Genomic DNA, 21,742 nt, shown 5'->3' with positions numbered 1-21,742 from the left:
TTCTTCGCGCTCCCATTCCCACCAAACAAGCACCAATTATCTGAGAGGAAATACATGGAGTATACTCATCACAACCATTAGCATTTCTTGCAAAAATGAAAAATAAGGAAGAGCAATAATACAGAAATTTCACGTATTCACCTTAAAATGTGCAGATCGATCGCATTTAAGTTAGTAATCATGGAACAAGGGCATGCTATCATAAACAAGCCTTGGGGGTTCCATGCATGCTTTGGTTCAAGAGTACTTTCCATCTAACAAAATTATTAAGATAATGGAGCAAACCACCACACCTGATATCTGCAGGTAGAATTCATGGTTTATAGGAAAACAACATGTTCAGGCAGCCAAATCTCTTTTTCATAAATTTCTTTCATTAATCAGAGGTTAAAGTCTATAAAATGATGTATATCAGAGGTTAACTCCTTGGACTTGTCACCTGGCACCTATACCAGCCCTATAAAAAACACATTGCACAGTATGACTTGTGCATCTACAACAAATCATACAGACACAAAACCTTCGAACAAATGTGAATGGGAGACCAGCATATGAATCAGAGACCATTCCTCATTCCCTTGATAGGATCAGATCGCTGACCCAAACAGGACACCAGGGAAAATGGTCGAGTCAGTGGTCTTCCAGTTTCCAATCTTCGGTGAGATACAATTCATTTCAAAAATCCTCCTTATTGGATTTCTGTAAAGCAGAATCTCCTATGAGTTCAGGGTACTTCGCGAGTATCTCCACAAACTGACTGCTAAAACCACTGCACCTGCTGCACCGGCCAAAATCTGTGAAAAAAGCCAGATCAGATGCGTCCTTGCTTTCTGTAAAAGAAGATTCCAAGACATGAAAAGGTCCAAATAATTCCAGCAGTGACAAGATCCCATCAAAATTGAAGCCATGATAGCTAAGATGTTAAAATTTAAGCTCAAATTATGCGGTGTAATGCTTCAAGTTTTTCGAAACAATGACAAAATTTCTTTAAGATTCTTTCTTTCTATCACTAGTAGTTCACTTTGAGATGAGAAAGCAGCCCTCATTTTTTTTTATTTGTATTATCAGAATATCTTCAAAAACAAGACCAGATATGAGCACCTACCTATTGTGAGATTCATGGTTGAGGAACCAGTTGTGCTATAAGTACTAATATCTTCGGCCCCGTTTGTGGAAGCTTTTGAAAGGCCAAAAATTACTTTCTAGCCCTCCAAAAGCACTTTTGGATAAAAAAAGTGTTTGGTAAAAATTTCAGAAAGCTGTTTTAGCTTTTCCAGAAAGCTAAAAACAACTTTATGGAAGAAGTTCTATTTTGGAGCTTTCCGAAAAAGCTGTTTTGAGCTTTGTTAGAAAACTATTTTTTTAACCAAAATACACAATAAAATATAACAATTACATATTGTCCCTTTATAAACCTAAAAATCTGCTGGAGCCCTAAGAAAAAATTCTAGCCGTGAATCAGACTCCCTTCTGTGCAAGAAAAGGTATTCTTATTTCCTATTATTATTTTATACCTTTATAATTGTATTATACTATAAATATAATATTATATTACATTATATCATAATACATTAATATATTATGTTAAATAATTTAATATTATGTTACATTATGAAAAATTAATTTATGCTAATAATTATAATATTTTATACATTTATTATTGTATTATACTATAAATATAATATTATATTATATTATATCATAATACATTAATATATGATGTTAAATAATTTAATATTATGTTATATTATGAAAAATTAATGTACGCTAATAATTATAATATTTTATACATTGATTATTGTATTATACTATAAATATAATATTATATTACATTATATCATAATACATCAATATGTGATGTTAAATAATTTAATATTATGTTAAATTATTATGCTATAGTATACAATATTATATTACTATATTATAATAATATTATATTACATTACAGTGATATTATATTATATCATATATTTATATATTAATATATGTTATATTTTATTATGCTTTGTTGTATAATACTATGCAATATCCTTTATAGTAATTTTGTCATACAAAAGTACTTTTTCAGTTTATTTACCAAATACATGTTAAAGTGCCACAGTACTTTAGAAATGTAGTTACCAAACAATAAACAGTTTTTTATAAAAGTTCTACTTCCAAAAGCTTTACTGCCAACAACTCCCCCAAACAGGGCCTTTATGAGCTAGAAGTGATAGTGTTAGAATAACAGAAGGGCAACTTCGATGATACTTACAATGAAAGACCATGTTATCAAAAAAAAGAACAAGAGAAAATCTGTCCACAAAACAATTAGTATCCAACCTTTGCATCTCTACTAAACCCATTGGATCTGAATTGAAGTAAGGACTTCAACAACTTTAAGCGAGATAGCTGGGGCATAAGAATGACTGCGGTATACTGCATTTTGCATGGAAAGGGCAATATTCTTTGTAATGCCAATTGAATAGTGGATGGTGTCAAAGCTTTCCTAACTTTAGTCCGTCCTTCATCTTGAATCTGTCAAACAGAAAAGAAAAACTCTCAGCAGAAAATGAATGTTGTAAAACTCCAAAAATACACACACAAACATGCATGCACAAACCCCACTTTCATCAAATGAAGTCTAAAAAGTGAAAAAAAAAAAATAAACATGGGATTGTTAGCACAGATTTTGATTGCAGATACCTAGCTAATAATCAACACTGCAGTAGTGTCGTCAACATTAGTGCATCAATGCAAGTGAGATTTTGATAGACAGGTCACAGGAGATAAAGTATTATTCCCGCATTGCATAGATAATTCTATGAACGCACTGAAATGACCAGTGCTTGTTTGCTAGGAAATTAGAAACGTCAGGGTTTGATGGGCTTGACAGGAGGCATGCATCATGTTAGACACATCATTCAGGTGCTCTCAAGTCCGAGACTTGTGGCAAGCAAAGCTAATATCACAAAGGCCAAAAATTGCAACAGATACCAGGAAAAGCAGATTGATCCAAATATCACTCAATTGGATGTCCCAACAAAATGCCAGATCTTGGAGTCTTGCATATATTGTGAACAGCATTATGACAGAGCTACCGGTTTCCCAATCAAAAAGTGAGTGCATACTTGATCATATGAGAACATTCTTGTGGAAGAGTGGAGGAATAACTTTCAAACAGCTTGCTCGGCCTTGGTGTCTTACAGATTGTTAAAGAGTGTTTTGAACCTAAGAGTTTCTCCTTGCTCCGTCAAACATGTTGAGTACAAGCCAGCTCTAGCAGAAAATGCAAGCGAAAGAAGAGTAGGCAAATTTAGGGGATTGTAAGATGTCATTTCATTTGACAGTAGTCCTAGTTTTAGTGCTGGGCACTCGTGACTGTACGACCTTCGCTACCTTACAAATATGAATGGACCTACTCTTCCTTACAAGCAATCATTTTTCAGTTCAAGAAGTTTTCCTCTTATTTGTCTAAGAACCAATCTTTGTTCCAATATATCACTTTTCAAAGGCAAAGTCTGCAATCTCAGTACGAGTACCGTATAGGTACCTTATTAGTTCAGTACGATACAACACAGGTACACACCCAACACCAAAATAGCTATGTAACTATTTTTCTCAATTTTTATCTCGTTACGCCTCGATACAAGTCGGTACACTTTGGTATAGCCTAGTACGCACCTCGATACACCACGATACGTTTTAGTACAGGTCAGTACGCCTCGGTACGAGGTGGTATGAGGCTTGTATCGACTTGAAGTTGAGTTTCGTACCGGTTTCTCCTGGTACGATACACTCTATACCGGGTGGTACAGGGTAGTACGACATACCATGGTCAAAGAAAAATAAAAATAATACTCGAGACAATTTTGCACAGTGATCAACGTGATGTGCTGATAATGGCTCCACATGAAATTACATATGACTAGGCAGCTAAACATTTTTTAGTACTCCCATTCCCTTTGCCACCCAACCCTCTGAACAACAATTATTCAGACCCATAAACCAAAATATTTCCCCATAAAAATGCTGCTATCTTCACTATTGCTGCATCCACTGCCACCACAAATTATTGGGTCAACTACCATCATCATTATTTTATCCTGCCTCCCCTCCATTCTTCCCGGTTTATTAAACATCTCCCAACTATCAACTTCATCACCCGTCTACAAACACTTTTTTATCTCATGCAGTGGTGGATGGGTGGTACAATTTGTGGAGGTATCATACAAATTATAGCACCAAAATTTTGACGAGAAGCAACAGCGGCATAGCAATAACGGGAGCAAATCTACTAACATATAATAGGAAAGGTTTTGAGGCCACCTTCAAGGAGTCAGCCTCGAAGGCTCAAGCCGTCTATATCTTAAAAAACACCGAGATGATTTGCATGTGTCCCAACTTAAGAAAAAAATACAATACTATTCTCCCTTTCTCATTCACACTACGCTCCCAGACCACCGCCCTGAGAAAAAATATATACTTTTATTATCTTGATATCTTTCCATGATCCCTTCCTCAAGTTCTAGAATTGTACAGTATTAAACTTTCCTTCTCCAATTAGAATTTTCATATGCAAGATTTGATAATCAATCTCTACAATTAGAGAGGCTGTCACCTATCTTACCTTAAAAAAACACAGCTATCCATGTACAACTAATTTGCACGTGCATTGGATATGCTGGATCTAATTGTCTGTTAAAGGGAGAAAAGAGCATTAAGCTGGAGAATGGAAATTTTATATGAATGAAAGGGAGATGGAAAGAGGATCATATAGAAATAATTACTTAAAAAATTTGAGCATTTTCTGCACCAATCTTCAGGATTGCAGATGGCTATGGAAAAAGTAGTGCTGCCCACATCATAATGTCATTCATTATGCATCAAACTCAAAAAAAATGACAAGAAAATGCACCAAGTTTCTATTAGTCATCTAAATTTATCTACTGAAAAATGCATGGTCTTTGTTGTTTGACGTCTAGAAAACTTGTAGTTTAGCACCACATGGTGGGTCAAATAAAAGTTGTAGTTTTTGTATTTCTAAATTCTATAAAATTCAAACTTCAAATTAGTCTTTTTGGAGGATCTTCTTGGTGCAGTCAATTAGTAGTTGAGATAGCTTGCCTGACAAATGAAAGAAACACTATGGACCTGAAAGGCTAAAACTATGAAATAAACATTAAATTTGAAATTAGAACTTAATACTATAAAACTGAAGCCATAACAATATAATTACAGAGAAATTCAAGTTCTCAAAAGAAGATGACCACAGAAATTCAACATTTCTGAAGCTTTCACTAAACAGATGAATTAAAACAAGAATAACACAGAAACAGATGGCAGACTCAAAAACCCATTAAAAGAATGTGTTCTATTAACACAAGCTTAAATTAGATAACATTAATTGGTAGAATTGCACATATACTAAGCTATTTAAACTATATCACAGTAATCCACAAAATGAATACCGACTCTAAATATCTAAGATCTCCATGATTTTTCAACAGTAAATGAGTAATATATGTGTAAGACTTCTGGAATATCGGAGAAATTCTCTGTTCAGCCTGTCAAAAGAAATCTGAAGTAAAAACAGTTGTTCCAGATTCCTAATTAGATAAAGGCATCATTGACAGTGCGTCCTAAATCAATGTGAACACTTAATGGAACCTACAGCCTTTGCAATTAAATGCAAATTTGATCAATGAAGAACTCATGGTATACCTCAAATGAGGCACTGACATCTCCAAAATAAGCTCTTGACTGGTAGCTGCGTAAAATTCGATCTAACCAATAATAGTTTTCCTGCAAGACCTCCAAAAATTAATTGCCACAATGTTCCCATTATGATGATCCAAACCACTTATTGGAATAAGAAATTTATAAAACTGACTTGCAATCCATTTTCATGGGCTCGCTGTTCGATTTCAAGAATAGTTGAGACATCCTCATCAGATGGGCCATGATTTTGGAGATACATTATCTCCTCCAAGGCAATGTCAACCTGAAGAAAGCTTTCAGTAGATTATTATGAAGCGCACATGGAAATTTTGTGCAACAATATTTCCAGGAAAGAAATTTGCTACAAACAAACAGGCTCAAAATATAAATAAAGGACCTACAAGCTTGGAAGCGATATCTGGATCACATGAAAAATTTACACTTGTATCACCACGAACATCTCCAGATCTTGAAGGTTTATTGCCACCCAAAAAGACAGAAACATTCACGGAGTAGATCTGAAGTATTCATGCAGTCGAAAAGGTTAGGTATAAATAATAATAAAAATACAAGTTTATTATGTGCTCAACAGAAAGAGAGTGAAATGCAGGAGGAAACACCTGCCCATGTTTAAACCGAAGAACTTGCATAATTTTTGTCTCCAGAAGTTTACTCAGAAATCCAACATAATGAATCTCTTCCATCTTGCAGGTGTCCAGAACAGGAAAGATAAAACATCAAATTGATGAATGTATGCATAATTTATTTGATAAGTATGCATCTTACCATTGACATATTCTTCAGCACCACAGGAAAGGCTAGCTGGACAGAGCATTGAGCTTCCACCATAGGGCTGCGAACAACTTCTCTGCACACACAAGGACCCTTGCATAAGAACAACTTTTTAACTCATGCATGAAGAAGGAGAGGTACATCAAAAGAGAGAAAAAGCAACCACGTCCTTATGTCTGCATTCCCACATATGTGCACAACAAACGGAATATGCAAATGAACATACACGAGTGAAAGAAGACAAAAAACATGAAAAAGATTCCATGATTTGCTTCAAATGTAATTATGTTTTTCTCCTTTTCTTTTCTTTTTTTTTGTTTCTGTTAGATGAAGCAAATAAACAATTTTTGGCTACACAACAGAAGTAGCTCTCCCCTAAAAACCCTAAACTCTCACAACCCAGACCCAAAATATCCCCAGTGAAGACAGTTTTGAATCCAGTTTTCTAGTACAACCACCAAAAGACTTCATAAACAGGATAATGGAGCACAAAAATAACAGATCGTCAACCTGACAATGGTTGCTGGAAACTTGAATGGCAAGCCTTTTAGGTCATCACGGTTGAATTGTAAAACTAATTCAGCAGGCCTTGGTATTCCACCCTGATAGGGCAGAAAAAACCAGATCAGTGATAGTAAGGGCATTCAGAAAAAAAAAGGGCTCAAGTCAAACAAGACTTACCAAGTACTGCAGAATTAAAGGAAGTGATACAGATGGATCAAAATTCCCAACTATTACAACCGTAAAAGTAGACGGATCCTTGAAACAATCATTGAAATATTTGCATGCTCGTATAGGATCCACCTTTCTCAGGTCACTAATTCGAATTGGCTGCATCAGGAAAAGAAGCTGAAAATACTAAATATACTTAAGATGGACGACAAACTAGTTCAACAAGTAGCATGAAATCAAGCATACCCGAAAGAAATAGGAGTTCCCATAATTGACTTCACGTACACGATTTGCAAATACAGTGTATGGGTCCCTTTCTTGAGCTCGAATTGCTTCTTCTGCCATTTGCATTACAATTTTTACTTCTTCATCTCTTGGTTCAACATTTGTAGTAAATAGTAGGTAGACAAGCTGCATGAACTCATACTGATTATAATCAGCATTTTCATAGGAGAGTTGCAATTTTATGTTTATACAGAAGTTTATGAAAATCACAATGACTACAGCTTTATATGATGGAGGAGGGGAACAGCAAAATCACATCACGGATCCAAAGGTCCACAAAGCCTAACTATATCACCTTTATCAGTCACATGTACAACTTTGAAAAAAAAAAAACAGTATCCAACAAACAGCATTATCAATAGACAAGAGAAAGCAACTTCAATTCTAGTTGAGCGGTCCACCTATCAAAATCATGTAGATACATAAAAATTATTAAAATATTTAAACACCACATAAAAACATAATGTTCCTCATGGAACCTAGACACCTATTAGGAAAGGGCGCTCAAGTGAGCATTAAATTGCCAAGCCAATATACGCCTTCCAAACTATGAAAAAGGTATCAATCCCAATACATCAACAATTTATACAACTATCCAGTTTTGTTACCCATATTACCTAAAAAAACTGTTAGAATGTACTGATAATTACAGGTGCTATGCATATAATTCACAATCTGCAAGGCCTGGTATCGCTCCTGCCAATGTTCATACAGATGACTGCGCGCATAAAGAACTTCCAAACAGTACCCTATCTTTCTTCCAAAATGATTTATGGAAATCTTGGAGCCAACAATATTCTGTTAGTTCTTTCTAGTTATTATTACATAATCCACAATTAGATAACTTGTTGGCCTGATCGTGACTAATGGCCTTTTTTTCACTACATGTAGCTTGCTTTAACAAGCAAACCAATTATATATTTGGTATATGGTAAGTTCTAACAACCATAACCAGAGAAACCATATCTTCTTATGCAACCCTTTTGGCAAATGATCAATTACTACTATATATTTCAACCAGCAACAGCCCTCTAGGATTCCCTTATGCATATGTAAACTAAGGGCTCGTTTGGTTCGCGGGAAGCATTTTCCCTCCTAAGAATATGATTTCTGGAAAGAAGATTCCTAGGAAGAGAATGTCCGGGAATGTACTTTTGGCATGTTTGGTTAAACATGAGAAAGTGATAAATTTCTAGAGTGCTCATGTTTGGTTGACCATCCACTTTCCTAAAAAAGTTGTGTAATTTCTATTATATCCTTAATAAAAATTAGGTCTTTAATGCCTCTTTAATGCTGAATGGCCTTTTTGGGAAAAAATAAAGATAGAGTGATTCCCACCTCATGGGAAAGTAACTTTCCCATGTTTCTCATGGAAAAGATTTTTTCATGAAATGTGAGAATCATATTCCCATGGAAATACAACTTTTCCATCTCTCTCTTTTGATAACTCCAACCAAACAAGAGGCATCTCATTACTTTCCCGTTGACCACACTTTTCACCCTTCTTTTTCCGCGAACCAAACGAGCCCTAAGGTTATAATGAGATGGTCAAAAAAAATCAAATAGAAAGCACAAATTGCATGACAAAGAAAACAGAACTTCTTTGGACACTATCAGGGTAATCATTGTAATGCAGAAATCAATCCACAAGAATATGCTAACAAAACTTTTCAAATGCACAAGTTGTCCAAGTTTACAGCCCACTCAGTTGACTACTGAGGATTGGAGCTTAGGAGTTCTAGCTCAAGAAGTATGGTATGATTGTGTAGAAGTGCCCAGTGTTGTGTGCAAGATCATGTACATAAGAGAATGGCTCACAAATACAGACCTGCAAGGCAGTTTCCAGATCAGTAGGGGAGCAATCACCAGAAAAGGTTCTCATGTATGCCCCAACTTTTGTACCGACTTCAGCTCTCTTACCAGCAAGCATATCCATGAGCACAGATGGTTTATAGCCATATACACCAATTTCCCCTGAAATGGTTGAACCCATCGAGCAAGAAATATATTCATCTTCTGACAATTCAGACAAACCACCATATGCAAATCCAGTAAAAATGACCTGTTAAAATTGTTGATACCAAGGAAACATAATCATTGGTAAGATAACACAACACATAGACGATACAACCATTGAAATAAATATCATTATAAGTTTAATACGATCATATTTTTGTAATGACAAAAAAAATCCTGGAAGATTGACTGCCAACTGAAAATAAATATCAAACAATCTTAAGGGGCAGAACAATTTTTATGTTTTAATAAAAACTTTGAAACCAAAAGTTAACATGTCTAACTACAAGCTCGAGAATAGTTAAGACGAGTAATAAAAATTTAAACTTCTGTCAACTTTTGTTAAGCCTAGGGAGCAACTCGTTTCAGCCATTACTATTAAATCCCAGGCTGCCAGTCAAGTGGAAGGTTTCAGGTGATATAAACTGGTTTTAAACACTTGCAGTGAAACAAATTTGGTTTTGGAGCCAATGAGTTTCAGATCAATCAAAGGTAATTTTGGAGTCTATTGAGTTTCAGACCAAATAATAGAAATGAATAACTGGGTGAATCCTGTTTAGGTAGCCCAATCTAACAGTCTCATTGAAATGTGAAATATGTTGGCCAGACTTTTAAAACTTCAAACAAAGCAGTAAATATTCAAAGTTTCAGATAACGTGGTTCTTAATCAAAATGCAGAACATGTAATAATTAGAACATAAAAATCAAAAGCATTTTCTGTCTTACAATTTTTTTATAAATGCACAGGCATGTGGCAATGAGCACATGTCCAAGAATAAAATTATCCATGTCTTTGAATTATTTGATAAATGCATTTGTCCCAAGTTTATCTCAAATTTACAAAAATAGCAAGCTTTCAGGATTTTTGGTGACTTTTCTAAATAATTATTTTTTTTGGATTCTCAGGAATTGCGCCATTCTTCTAATTTTGACAAATAATGCCTAGTCATTGAGATGCCTTCAATACTTTTAGAAAATTATGGTTATGTAGCTTTCTAATCTCCAGCAGTCATGAATTTCTCCTGGATTTTGCTGAAATATACTGAAACCAAATTCTCCGATGTGATAACAACATAGCCACTCCAAAGAGCCTACTTTAAAATCCATTAAAGAATGTGTTTGCATATCCTGAGTTATTTCAATAAGATATCCAGGTAACAAAAATAATTACATGCGAGAAATGGAGCACAAAAACAAGAGTTAGAATGTCCTTCCATCGAGAGGGAGAGAAAGAGAACATACTACCGAAAGGCAAAAAATAGTCACCACCAAGCTAACTCATGAAAGCAACTCATCTAAATGCCCACAGTGTGTTGATTACCAAGTAATGTATTTGTCAGAAGTTACAAATTTCATTTTACAAAAAACGTTTGTAGGGATTGGATGATCCTGATGCATTCAAGACAGATCTTTTCACATTTTCTTTGGCGTCCAAAGCAGAATTGCTTTTTCAGTAAGAATCAGAATTATAAAAAGCATTGTCTCAATGCTCCATGTAGACATTCCTTATGAATTAACTGGTGCTTTATAGTCTCCAAAATATTTCTTGCAATTATATATTTAGTTGGTCTTTTATTTTTTTTCAATTTCAATTTCAATTCTCTATGATTTGCTGATTTTCTTCTAGAATAAATGTTATATTAATCCCATTACTAATCATTAAGACATCCCAGGTGCACAAGCAAGGCTGGGAGCTTTGAAGGAAAAGGGTATGAGCAAGGTCTGCTGTGCCGGAATTGGAACCTATATCGGTAAGCCAGCGGCAAGGTTCAGTACGGCCCCGTGCTATTCTATGTCGGGCCCGTACCAACATAGTAGAAAGAGCGAGGGAGTGGGAGAGCGAGAACGGAAGAGAGGAAAAGAGAGAGAAGGGGAAGAAAGGGAAAGGGAGGGCCTCCAAAGGCCTTTGGAGAGCGATAGAGAGCCGTAGAGGGCCGGAGCAAGGGCTCTGCCTCCATACCCCTATTTCATTCGAAACAGGGGTCCATTGAGGCCCCTTTTTTATTTTAAAAATTTTAAGTAAAGTCGGCACTGTCGAGGGGCCCAAATTTTAAATGTAGTCGGCAAATCTTTTGCTAACATCACTTAAAATTTTTTAATTAAAAAAAGTGACCTCGACGGACCCCTGTCTCGAACGAAATAGGGTTGGAGGGTGGAGCCCCTGCTCTGGCCCTCCGGAGGCCGCCGACAGCCCTCTCTCTCTCTCTCTCTCTCTCTCTCTCTCTCTCTCTCTCGTTTCCTCTCTTTCCTTCTCCCTCTCCCCCCACCTGCCGGTTTACCAATTTGAATATCGGAACCATCCCAGTCTGCTACCGCCGCAGCTCGGCGTGCCACAAACCAAGCGGTTCAGGACGGTTCCACATTCCTTGGGTAGGTGGGAATGGGGTTGCTGATCATCAACTTCTGATATCGAAGTTTCAAAATAAACAAAGATTGAGATAGAAAAGTTCATTATCAAGTTCCCATCTGCATGCCATACAAATCATGGTCATCACTAGTTTCACAGCGTGCATCGTGTGGCATGAACTCCTGCACTTCCTAGTTTATGATCCAAAAGTGATTCTAATTGGGTAAAGAAGCAGGAAAAGTACAAAGAGATATGTTCCCATACAAATTGGCCTAACAAGCACTACCTGATCATCAAGAAAATCGGTGCACTTATAGCAGATCCGCATGCCATTTGATAGGAGTAACTCAGTGACACCAATGCTTGGAAAATCTGAGTGTTGTACAATGCTCCTGCAATAAACAATTTTGAATGTGTAGATAATGTTATGGGAGTTTAATTAACAGTACTGTTGTAGAATTCGACTTAAAAGAGATGGTCAGAGAGAAGCAGATGGTAAAGACCACAGAAAAAATGTCAAAAAATCAAATGTGGAACGAAATAAAATGTAGAAAAGAGAAAGTTGATGTCTTGCAAATTTCCATGTAAGCCTTGGCTAGCATGTCATCATATAGATATAACATTAGACATCCAAGCCAAGAGGTAAAACTTGAATGTTAGAAAACATCGAACCCAACAAGAACACGATTGTTAAGAACATGCAAAATTGGATCCAAGCGTCAGTATGGTGACAGATAAGAGTAGAAGGTATGATGGCCAGATGATTCTCAGTGGAATGTTAGTTAACCTGTATTATACCAAGATCATACGTTCAAAGTTATATTTATAGCAGAGGCAGCAACAACAAGAAACCAAAACAATCTTATTCATCCTGTCTCATAAGCAAGACAGAATCAAATTGACTATACTCAACTTCTGAAATTTAATACAACTTCACCACTCATTAAAAATAGCATAAAGCCAAAACACTAGAAACCAAAGCTAAAACCAACAGCTCTGGACCAAATTTTTAAACCACGCTCCATAGATTTGTTCCTCAGTCAGGACAAACTTGTTATCAGAATGAATGGGTTGAGTTGTGGCATGCCTCTAAGAAAGGACATTCAAGCATAATTAATAACATGTTCAGATGACGCACGGAAGCAATTTGAAACTTCAAAGAATTACGCATGAAAATTAAAGAGCAACAAGCAAAGCTGACCCTGGATTTGGTTTGTCAATGACAATTTCTTCAGGGACATGCTCATCATCCCAAGGAGAAATTTTATTTTCTTCCTCAAGGGCATTGACTTTCAATACAGAAGCTTTCAGGTCTTCTATAGTAGCACAAGCTCGAGGTTCAACAATCTTTATTACACAGCTGCATGTTGTACAGAAGTTCACAGCAAACTTTGATACCTCTGCTGGAGAAATATCTGTTATATATTGATATAAAGTTAGCGATAATAACAAAAAAAGGTCAAGAAAAGGATAGCTGTTTTGACATGCATAAATTAATTGTCAGAACATATCGCCAAGATACGGATGGAATTGTAATGGCATCAAATCCACAGAATGGAGTCAGGTTGATGATGCTTTAAGCTTAAGCATTGACAGGAAAGGAAAACACATTTTCATGCAGCAAAAACTGGGATGTTTTTCATTTACAAAATAACAGTAGCAAATATATCATTATCCTAAATCTTGTGGTCATCAGCTTCCATACAAGGATTTAATTGCCTGTTCCTTATCGCATGATTTAGAATGATAGTACTATGCCACATAATAAATTGGGTACCCAACGAGTCACCATTATTGGTTTGTATAAGATGAACTAGCCTATATACAGTGTAGGTAAAGCTCATCCTTGCATCAATGTGATCACATTTCAAACCAAAGCCTATCACAACAGCGAGGCAGGTGACCAAGGCCCCAGAGCATTTGCAAGTTTCACAGACATAATACTGCATAGTTTCAGTTAAAATGCACATAATAACTTACGAGGAAGGAGAGTTTTCTGGAGCTGTGCTTCATACTCAATCCCTACAACAGGTTCCTTGCGAAAAAAATGCTGCAATTTTCACACAAATAAAGTAAAGACAGATGCTTCCTGACAGCATAAGAAACTCAACAGCCCACAATTGGCAACCAAAAATACAAGGTTATGCTTAATACAAAATGAATGTAAATTATATCAAATGGAAGATGAAATCTTTCAAACCCATAGTCAGGTTCTATTCAATGTGTTGCAGTGCTGTATGACACTACTGGCAATAGAACAATCGACGCCTCACACATGGAACATTGCATTGCTGCTTCGAAAAAAAACTGCTTTAAAAAAGAGTAACAGAATCCATACAAGAATCAAGTTTGATTCACGGCCAGAATACTCCTCAAGTAACCAAAGAATCCATCAATAGAATCAAGGATTCTAGCCTAGTTCAAGCTATTTGCTGGTTGGGTTCGTCAAAATCAGAGGATTTCAGCTCAGTTAAGTCCAGAAGAAAGTAATGAGAACTATAACTTGAGGTATACATGTCAGAGCAAATAATTTGTAGAATCAGGATCATGCATTATTTGGCATCTGAGGGATTAAGATTTGGATACAAATGCAACTCAGTCAGTCAAAATTGGTTAAAACTTAGTTAAATGTGATCCATGTACAGCCCTATATAGATCGAACTCTGTCCTTCTAAGATTTAAACCTATCTTGATTTACAATTTCATTTGCACTGGTGAAACAGATAAAGAAATAATTAAATAGCCAGAACTCAACAAAAGAACACTAGGAGAACTCTAGGGTAAAAATATCATTAGTTTATATTCCCATCAAACCTGGCAAAATCATTACATGTCTCCACAAAGTTTAACGGCCATCAGCAAAGAAAAGAAAACAACAACAACAAAGAATAGCTCTTATCTATAGAACTTCCATGGAAAATGAATAGTAAAAGATGCTCAAGATGCACATGAATGTTGTTCAATATCTTAAACAACAAAAATGATAATCTTTGACAAGATATAGGACAAGTTTATTAGCAAGATGATTTTGGAGTGGAAAAACTTCTTCAAAATGCGCTTCAAAAGACATGAGTAACATAAAAAGCAACCTTTTCCAAGATAATGCAATTAAATATGGAAAGTACAGGTGTACAGTTCAAGGCAGTGAAAACTGAAAAGAAAGGTGAATAATATGGAGAAAATGATCTGGATTACCTGCAAATACTCATCTCGCAGACTAGTTGACTGCATTTGATCCCGCTCTAAATATGCAGATTCAATTTCGGACATCATCAAAGCACGTACAATGGATATTTCACGCTCCGAAAAACCATGTAGCCGAACCCTAGCAACCTGAAAAGCCATTTAGCCAGAAAACTGATTAAGAAAAAACTCATCTCCAGATCGCAACTGGATTATCAATAAAAAGTGTAAATATTTTTCAAGATGTCAAAGCTTGAAATACCTCCATTAGCATTGACTCAAGGGCCTCAATGGTTCCTTTTTCTCTGCAACTTGAGGTCATAATATAAGCCTTGACAGGACGAACAAGAGCATCCGCAGCTGAAGAGCAAGCAAAGTATGGTGGATCTTTTCTGCGGGATATCTTAAAAAACCTCTGGTTCAAAGCACAATGGAACATTGCTTCTGCTAGTGAATCCCTGTAATCTTTCACAGTTCTCATCTCATCCACAGGAATCTTGCAGCTGATCATTACTGCAGACTGTTTTTAGCCACCCAAAGAGAACAAAGCATAAATAACATTTATACATGATTTTACTTTAATATATTACTTGCACATGTGGACATATATATGGCTGTGAGTGCAAATGCATCTTCTTATTTATATATGCGCAAGTGTCCAAACTTTGAAAGCTCACGTGCATTAAACAATGTAATGTACAACAAAGTGCTCACCCCAGCAGCCTCGGATTCAACAAAGCAGGAGAAGCGGGGTTCTTCATGGGATGGAACAGGGAAATCTGGTATAACTGGAGGAAGGCCAGAGAGAGAAACTTTTTGCCCAAAATGAGACCTTATTAATTCAACTACACTCTGCAAAAATAATTATATTACATGAACAAGATTCTTTGAACAGAATCAATTGTTTTACATGGACTGTTGGTTCAGAAAGTAGATTTAAATATATATATATATATATACATATATATTAAAAGAGTCAGAATTTAGAAAAAAAATCCAAACCTGTGTATCAGAAAAATCGCCCACAGCAACAACAGCCATATTTTGTAAATGATACCACTTTCGGTAAAATCGCCTGACAGTTTCGGGAGTAACTGTTCGAATTACCTTTTCCAGCCCAATTGGTAGACGTTCTGCATACTGAAATAAAGTAACTGGTCATATAATAGTACAACATGATGCTACTTATTTAAACATGAACCCAAAATCTAAGATAACTTCAGTAATGACAATAATGTCAAAATTAACTATAGAGAGAGAGAGAGAGAGGTGGACTACTCTCAAAAGAACAGGGTATCTACTCCTCTCAGGTCAAAATCATTAATCTGGCACCCAAAACAAAAATCCACATTATTGATCAAAATGCCTAAATATCAGAAGTCACATGCACTAGTTAACCTATGCATCAAGTAGACACAAACATGAACAGTTAAAATGATACAAGATCATATTTTGCTATCATCTAAACATTAAAATTTATTGATTTTCAATCTACACATATTTTAAATGTATAAATCATGATCAATAAGGTGGATACTTAATTTCAATACTTTATCATGTAATTTAGCATACTAGAGCAATGAAAAGTGTCTAGTTTTTTTTGTCTACTTGATGCATAGGTTAGAGAGCACCAAAATATGCAAATTTTGATTTCTAGATACTTTTAATGGCATAGATTATGATCGAGCGTACGGATCTTCGATTTAAGTGCCTGGTTATTGAGCTTAGACCTAAAAAGAATAGATACCCTCTCCTCTCAAGAGGAGCGTAATCCATTATATATATATATATATATATATATATATATATATATATATATATATATATATATATACCAAAAAAAAGTACCTTTGAACCTTCAAACATTAGAACCCAGTGTGCATCCTGCATGCGACCTGCAGCATTACGCCCCCCTCTGTACTCTTCCAGGACAGCACCACGTTCTTTTTCTAAATCCTCAGCTGAAACCCGAACCTACATCATGTTTAGGATCTAAATATTATGTAAAACAATTAAATGTTGAAACAGTGTATTAAACAGATCATAACAAAGAGGCTGCTCCAACCTCGGAGCTGAATTCTGCCAAAACTGATATAGCCTGCGATAAGAGGTCAGGCTTGTCCACAGGAACAAGCAATTCATATATAGTCTCATCAGAAGAAGTCAGTGCATTTTGGCAGGCACCAAACTCAGCCCCAATGCTTTCTAGGAATTTAATGATATCATGGTTTGTATATTTCTTTGTTGCACTAAAAGCAAGGTGTTCAACAATGTGAGCAACCCCACGTTCCTCCTCCTCTTCCAAAACTGAGCTGCCATAAAGTCCAATAAAATAATGTTTTCACATACCCAGCAAGAAGAAAATTAAGTCTTAAAAAGATAAACAACTTCCAATATGAAGTGATCAGCTCTTCTATCCACTTTTCAAGTAAATTCCAAAAAAAATACTACATTAGACAGAGTAGTAGAAAGGCAAGATATGAAAAAACAAAAATAAGATCAAGCCACCAGAGAATGATAGTATTATGATCCTGATGAACAAGTAGTTGTTTCAAAACCACTGTACATCACTCCATCCTCAAAAACACAATCTTCCACCACAGTCCTAGAAAACACTCCCACTTAAAGTCCATTTAAAGTCTATTTAAACAGTTCTTTTTTTTTAACAGAATACATATACATAGAAGTACGCGTACATAAATACATACGTAAGTACGTACATACATAAATACAAACGTACATACGTACGTATGTGTTTTTTTTTTTTTTTGAAACAGAATGTGTGAGTGTATGTGTGTGTGTGTGTGTATGTATGTATGTCAAGAACAAATGGATTAGGATCTGCAAGGTTATAAGCTTAGCTTTAGTTCTCACTTTAGTCCAGATCAGTAAATCAGCTTCTCTAGACCTATTAAAGTGGGAGACTAAAACAAATAAAACACAGGGGAACAAAGATCTTCAATTCCAAACAGAAAGTCGAAACAAGTTGCCGGAAAGTTCAAAATTTCTGATGTGCTAGATTAATGTAACCCTCGAGCTTAGGATCCTTTCTACTTAATGATAACTTTTAATATTTATACTTTGTAATTTAGTTCAATAAACTATGAATACATTTTTTAAGGTTAAAAGCTATGTTCAAGAAAGAGTATAGGAGAGGAGACAAGATGTGATAGGTTAAACATTTCACTTGATTCTTCTGGAGGGCCAGCAAACTATCCGGGGAGCAAGAGAAGGTCCAGTCATGTCGGACCAGAGCCAAGAACCAGAATAGCACTCACTTGTTGAAGTCCAACCAGAAACAGAGGTTGTTCTATCTCTTGCTAAAATATAAAAAATAAAACTCACAGTCTAAAGAGCCCTGAATTACGGCAGCAACAACTGAACTTGTTGGAATACCTGCTCGAGTCAGCCAACCTTTCTGGGGCACGGCAATTTACTGAATGTCCGGTATATGCATGTAATTACCATCCAAGGAAAACTGGTGGACTGCCAATTTGTATTCTTTTATCAAATTATATCGTTTAAAGCCCAACAAAGCCTGATGGTAAATGTTTAGCATACAGTTTCATATATAATGGCTTAGAACCATTTTTATCCATGATTGGGTTAGACCTTAGTTTGAAACCAAGGCTATGAATGAAGCATTTACATCTAAGATCCAATGACATCACAAATTCTTTGAAACTGAAATAATTATGTGGATTATGAAAAGTGTGAAGGAGGCATTCCTTCCCAAGCTGAGCAAATGTCCGTTTATGTATTGCTGTATGTTCTCTACTTCATTAAAAAGCCATATCAATCTAAGTAGGCTCGTGTCAGACTAAGGCTTATGGAAATCTATATGGTGTAAAATGCATTTATATTCTAATGTTTAAACAAGCCGAAGATTTAAAAAGAAAAGCATCAATATCGCAGGATCACTACTCATCCAGAACCCATCTCTCGATATCAACAGCAAATATATGTAGAGCCAATCCAAAACGGTAATATCCTACTCTAAGTTAAGAACTTCGTGTACGACTGTCGAATTCCAAGAACAGGAATCCAAAATCTTCCCTCGATGGTCGATTTCTTGAGACCCAGTTATCAAGAATCAGAAAATCACTAGCATAACCACCGAATGACACTAGAAAGAGAATATAAATCCTAAATTCCTCCCACATTCAACAAAAACATAAAAAGTAAACATATTCCCCAAGAAACCCTACCAGACCCACTCGATGTATTCATTGCCCCAGGAGAGGGGGAAAAAAAGGCAACTAAAAACATTAATCAAAGTCCAAACACTAAAAACTTATAAGCAAGCAGAAAAGAGTCAAAGAAAGGGAGAAGGGCAGGAGGAAAGATGTAGGATGGAATCAACTCACCCGACCTTCGCGGCGAGGGCGAGGGCGGCGCGCATCCGGGGCTTGGGGTTGGAGCGGACGTAGTAGGTGAGACCGTTATCAAGGACGCCATAGGCGACGCCAACGGGCTCCTCCGCGAGGGGCTCGTCCATGGCGACGCTCGCCAGCTTCAGCGAGCGGAATCGCTGCCTCCGCCCCCCGATCGACGGCGCCTCCGTCGGGAGCAAATCCATAGACTCGGCCCCTATAAATCGAAGCAAGAAAAAGGGGAAAGAGAGACACCGAGATTTTGGGAAGGGGGCGAAGAGGGGAGGGAGGACCTGGGGGTGGGCCGGTGGAGGATCTTTGGACAGAACTACGTGGGATTTGCTGCTGCCTCGCCTCTTCGGTCTTCGTTTTAGTACTGGGATCGTGGGTTGGGGGTCTCCGCTTTCTTATCCGTCCCTCGATCTTGGCTCGGGGTCCAGCCGGGTCCAAACTCCGGACTGTGGGATGTTTTGCGGATCTCTGAGCCTTGTTGGTTTTCGCCCACCCTTTCTGACGTGAGGGCCCCACTGACGTGAAGGGAACCAATGAGCGGATTGGGGGCGGTGAAAGCTATATATGTCATAGCTCTTTCCCTCCCCCCGGGTTCGGAACCATGGGCCGCTTGTAGTCTTTTTTAACTTGTCGGCTTCAAGCAAACGCGAGTGCATAGAAATTTATATGCGGACTATGGAGATGGAATGGGGGATTGCGGATAGATTATTAGATGGATCAGGTTTGCCAAATCCACCAAATAATTTCGTCCTACCTCATCAAAATGAATTTATTTTAGATTTTTTTCATAAATATCAAATTTTGTATAAATATTTTTTCAAAAATAATATTTGCATGTATACCATTATAAAATACTTATTTTACTATTAGGTCTCTTTTTTTGTTTTTGCATATGTACCTGTAACGCCGTTAAAAAATTAACGATTTCAAATTAAAATGACTAAACTATACTTATAGATGTGCAAAAAAAATTATAAAATAATTCCGATAAAAAACAAAAAAATAATTTTAAAATTTTATTTTATTTTTAATTAAAATAAATATAGTTTTTATTAGCGGTATTAGAAGAATCGTTGTATTAGAGAGGTATTTGTATAAAAATAGTGTTTTATGTGGTTGTTTGAGTGCAATACAGGGCATGTGGCGTTCGCATGGACATTGAACGTTTCTTGATGAATTATCCCATTGTATTTGCTTATGCTGGGTCTAGAGAAATGATCCGGCACACAAAATGACATGCATGGTTTCCCGTGGCGAACCGGACGGCGGGTTGTAGTTGGGAGGAGATTAAACTCGGGCGAGACCTTTTTGTGAGACCTTTACACGTGCTTTTGACATGGAGTGTTGCGATTCATGTTTTTAATTTACTTTCATGAGGTCAAAAAAAAGAGAAAGATCGGATAGGTGCAGCTATTAATGAAGGGCTTCCAATTAAGAAGTTGAGTTAATAATCCTTTTCAAAAATTAAATAATCCACTCATTTCCAAATTTCTCATGCGCTCCCTTTGCGCTGGCATGGTAACATGCAAATGAAAGCGAAGCATGTCTATGGCTCTTTCCAGTATAATCATATGATGCATGCTTCCACTTTGGAAAAATAGTAAACTGACCAAAAGAAAGTGCCTGGTAGACAGTTTTATGGGACAAATCCCGTAGAGAAGTTAATGTCATATGCTGGTCTCAGGCACCACGGCGAATGGCATAACGATGCTGGAGAGCTCGGTGGTCGACTACTTTGGTCAAGATTGAAAAAGCTAAGCAGCGTTCGGTCACTACAACTAAGATTCTCGTCGGATAGATGTGCTCCGACCTTAAACATTACAAAGCAAAGAAGTTTTTTGACTAGAGCGTATTCGGCAGGAGACCCTCAGATGCCTAAGACTCCGTTTGGGGGAGCTATTAGCAGTAAAACTTTTGAAAGTAGAGCTTTTGAAAGTAGAACTTTCCGAAGTAGAACTTCTATAAAAAGTTGTTCACTATTTGGTAATTATATTTATAAAGTATTGTGGCATTTTAACATGTGTTTGGTAAACAAACTGAGAAAGTACTTTTGGTATGACAAAATGACCAAAATATACAACAGAGCATAATAAAATATAATATATATTAATATATAAATATATAATATAGTATAATATTATTATAATGCAATATAATATTATTATAATATAGCAATATAATATTATATAATATAGCATAATAATTTAATATAATATTAAATTATTTAATATAACATATCAATGTATTATGATATAATATTATATATATTATATTTATAGTATAATACAATAACAAAGGTATAAAATATTATAATTATTAGAATAAATTAATTTCTTATAATATAACATAATATTAAATTATT

At 36.1% G+C, this 21,742-nt stretch overlaps 1 protein-coding gene across 2 annotated transcripts; it reads right to left on the bottom strand.

The window, feature by feature from the left end:
• Positions 1–342: 342 nt before the first annotated feature.
• On the bottom strand, positions 343–19,808 carry LOC103712947 (zinc protease PQQL-like). Of its 2 annotated transcripts, none has more exons than XM_008799662.3 (21): positions 19,363–19,808; positions 17,061–17,307; positions 16,844–16,969; positions 15,998–16,135; positions 15,710–15,847; positions 15,258–15,515; positions 15,008–15,145; positions 13,793–13,862; positions 13,014–13,227; positions 12,099–12,204; positions 9,278–9,511; positions 7,411–7,575; positions 7,174–7,323; positions 7,003–7,094; positions 6,487–6,568; positions 6,321–6,404; positions 6,102–6,218; positions 5,873–5,983; positions 5,704–5,784; positions 2,323–2,517; positions 343–794 (listed from the first exon to the last, which is right to left on the bottom strand). In XM_008799662.3, exons 1-21 carry the CDS (start codon positions 19,572–19,574, stop codon positions 717–719), a joined length of 3,036 nt encoding a protein of 1,011 aa, XP_008797884.1. In that variant the 5' UTR covers positions 19,575–19,808; the 3' UTR covers positions 343–716. The 2 variants fall into 2 exon arrangements, with proteins under 2 accessions (XP_008797884.1, XP_008797886.2); XM_008799664.3 differs by having other exon boundaries at positions 17,061–17,302.
• Between the last annotated feature and the right edge of the window lie 1,934 nt (positions 19,809–21,742).

Source organism: Phoenix dactylifera, chromosome 4, assembly GCF_009389715.1.
Source record: "Phoenix dactylifera cultivar Barhee BC4 chromosome 4, palm_55x_up_171113_PBpolish2nd_filt_p, whole genome shotgun sequence".
NCBI lineage: Eukaryota > Viridiplantae > Streptophyta > Magnoliopsida > Arecales > Arecaceae > Phoenix > Phoenix dactylifera.
Note: the sequence above shows the minus strand (reverse complement) of the source record. Positions and strands in the feature narration are given on the sequence as shown.

Bases quoted from the DNA above. Each gene is read 5' to 3' on its own strand.
- LOC103712947 (XM_008799662.3), bottom strand. From the start codon at position 19,574: ATGGATTTGCTCCCGACGGAGGCGCCGTCGATCGGGGGGCGGAGGCAG. The intron at 16,970-17,060 runs GTTGGAGCAGCC...AACATGATGTAG, and splicing joins TGGCAGAATTCAGCTCCGAG to GTTCGGGTTTCAGCTGAGGA. The intron at 5,785-5,872 runs GTCAGTTTTATA...GAGGTCTTGCAG, and splicing joins CCCATGAAAATGGATTGCAA to GAAAACTATTATTGGTTAGA.